This window comes from Anneissia japonica, unplaced genomic scaffold (genome assembly GCF_011630105.1).
Source record: "Anneissia japonica isolate Jap-2015-1 unplaced genomic scaffold, ASM1163010v1 scaffold3320_len250348_cov120, whole genome shotgun sequence".
Lineage (NCBI taxonomy): Eukaryota > Metazoa > Echinodermata > Crinoidea > Comatulida > Comatulidae > Anneissia > Anneissia japonica.
Window position 1 is genome coordinate 134,074 of NW_022738782.1, and position 3,251 is coordinate 137,324.

General features: G+C 33.8%; 1 protein-coding gene across 1 annotated transcript in view; it reads right to left on the reverse strand.

The window, feature by feature from the left end:
* Positions 1 to 3,251, reverse strand: part of LOC117117825 (rab proteins geranylgeranyltransferase component A 2-like) — a 20,641-nt gene that overhangs the window by 16,360 nt on the left and 1,030 nt on the right. Inside the window, exon 2 of the mRNA XM_033262293.1 lies at positions 485 to 551. Coding sequence (XP_033118184.1) covers positions 485 to 551 — 67 coding nt within the window. The remainder of the gene's footprint in view (positions 1 to 484; positions 552 to 3,251) is intronic.

Below are 3,251 nucleotides of genomic sequence, written 5' to 3' on the forward strand. Positions count from 1 at the left end.
TGAGCCTAACAATTTCAATATATAAAAGCAACCAACTGATAATTTTACGTGTATTTGTTATGTCTGTTGTTGTAATGTCCATGTTTAATGCTTATTTTATCAAGAAGTTTTTTGTACTTGTCTGGCTTGTTTTGTTTTGTAATACTAATTTGAATAATTGCCAGGTGGTCTCTCCTTTGTAAGACATTTTTTTTGGTTTGAAGAAGCAGTCAGTTGAGTAATAGTCACTTCACAGTAGCTACAGGACATAAGCACTGTACTGCTATAAAAAAGAATTATGCACCAGAAGGTGGAAGCTAAAATTTATGGTAAGTGGGTTTTTGGTTGCTTAGTTGGAACTTTTATTAAGCTTAACTCAAAGACATAAAATTCAGTGCCTGTAATCCTTGTCCACTATATTCCAGTCTAATTTATGTGCAGAGGATTCCCTACAGCACAAGCTTTATTTTACAGTTTATTAGCATTGTTGCACTATAAAGCCTACCTATCAAGATGAAGAACTGCTCGGCCTATCCTTGCCAGACCTGCTGCAAGGATACTTTCTTGTAAACCTATGGAACATAAAGAAAATCAGAAAGAATTTGAGGTTATTATAAATTTCTTTCCCCCTCCCCATCTATATCTGTTCTTTTTTTCTTTGGCCTGCTTTCTTAACTGTTTTTCATTTTACAAGGCTAGAAATCTATGTAATAAATCTGCCGAATTTTGTCAAAGTTTCAGAATTTTCCAAAAAGAACTTCGAAATTCCCAAAACAGCTTAAATTGCTGTAGTTGGTTTTTTTTTTTTTTTGTTTTTTTTTTTTGCAATACCGTAAAACCTTGAATTGAAGCCCAAGGCTTCCTCCTTTTTTGTGGACTTTGGATGGGCTTCTTTCCAAGGGTATTCTTTTTGAGGCCACTTTTGCAAAGTAAATTGGGAATTAATACTAAAACAATAAATAGGGCCACTGTAAGATCAATCAGTATCATGGAGTGTATTAACTGGCACTAAATCGCCTAATATTGTATAAACCAAATATGTTTTTAATTAATTTTGTTTGTTTGAAATTCATGTACAGTGTATGTACCGGAGAACCAGTCAATTCGAGCAGATGCCACTTCGAGCGGTACGAATAACCTTAAGATTTCCTATTTTGAGCTAACAAGTTGCATTCAGCCTGGGAGCCAGGGGGTATGAAGGGGGGGGGGGGGGCACCTGTCTCTTATACACATCTAGATGTGTATAAGAGACAGACCATAAGGTGATTGAAAAGATCGGAAACTTGTAAAAACAATGTCAGGAACCCAAAATGTGACAAAAAAACCCACTTTACTTTTCGCGCCCCCAATCAGCACCTCCATTTCAAGACTTCTAGATATGCCACTGCAGCCAGGGGAAAAGCCCCAGTGGGTTCCGGGGGAGAAGCCTATAGCCTTATGTATAGAAAAAGTTGTTTTTAATTGATTTATAAGGTTAACAATTTACAATTAAACATACCTATGTTCATAAAATAATGTTTAGTCACTGTTATTCTTTCCACATGCTAAGTTAAAAAAAAAAGTGGGTTTTGAACTATAGACGAATAGTGAATAGTGGAGAAAATTTGTATGATGTCTATTTACTGTGTTGTTGATAGACAGGGGCTGGTGGATCCAGAATTTTTCAAACGGTGGGGTGGGGCACAACAGTTTCAGAATAGATAAGTGAGTAGCCCATAACATTATATGCATTGACATTTTTAAAATTTAGTGTCAAAACGGGAAGGGGGAGGGCACGTGCTTTCCCGTGCCCCCTACTGGATCCGCCCCTGTGTCACACTACTACATCAATGATTTGTGCAACTTCTGACACCATATATGTAAAAATAATTTTGATTTCTATGGTGAATAACAATTAAAATTACAGTTAAAAAATTACTGTAATTTTAAAATTACAGTTTAATTACATTTACAAATAGAGGCCTAAATTGTAAATCTACTGTACAAATACAGTTAGAACACTATATAATTCAATTTCAAATACAATTTGCTTTTTTAATATACAAAACCCCAACTGGAGACAAAAACCATGAATTCACCTGAACGTGCGAAATTCTATAGTTTTAAAATATTATGTGCTTGCTAGGGGCCATCTGGTAGTCAGATTTGCCAAGACTGTAATTCAAACATGGAATAATAATCAAAAAGTACCAAAAACATTCAGGAACTTTAGTGCACAGAGCATTTTTTGCAGTTGAAAAAAAACAAATACAGGAATAGGGCGACGATAAATTTGCCCTTGTTATAGTTTGCACTAAATGCATCCACTCGAACTGGCATCCGCTCAAACTGACATCTGCTTGAACTGTCATTCGCTCGAATTGAATGGAATTCATGTACTGTAGATCTATTATCTCAAAAAGAAGCCTATGCTATCTTGAGATGGGCTTATTTTTTTTAGGCTAATTTTGCAAATGAAGGGGTGGGCTTCAATTTGAGATGGGCTTTTCTCAAGACTAAGTCCATTGGGCTTCATTTCAAGGTTTTATGGTATTCGTTTAAGTATTTCTCATACATATGATGAAAACTTGGATTTTAACATTTTAAAGTTGGGGGGGGGTGCTACCTCATGAGGGATTATGACCGGTTGAGCCGCCGACAAGTTGAGCCGCCGGTCATTTCTATGGAACGCCAAGCGCGTCTCTTAGTGAATGTAGTGCGTTAATTGCGGCGTATTTCAATTAACTTATTCGTTCTTGGTACTGTTATTTGGGATGTATTTCAGTTTATTTACTCAATTATTTCAATTTATTTAATACTCGGATTTTGCAATGATTTATTAAATATTTTTGGGATGTATTTCAATTTATTTACTTCTATCGTTTTAATTTAAATTTTGTGAGTATTTGCTCAGTCAGCTTGCCAGATAGTAAAAGAAAAAACTCCATACATTCTTATCATTTATTATATATAAGTTTAACAAATAGTACAAAAATAAAAAGTAATAAATTACAAAACCATAGTAAATACTGTATAATAACATAGACCTAACACATTTAAATTTATTGTTTATAGTCATCTGTCTAATTCAGTCGGCTTGCCAGATAGTAAAAAAAAAAAACTCCATACATTATTATCATTTATTATATAAAATGATATATAATAAATATAATTTAATTAAATAATTTAACAAAATAGTACAAATAACGAATAAGTTAATTGAAATACGCCGCAAACCAAACGTAAATAAACACATTTTTAATACGATTTTGCAATTATACAACTTCATTTAT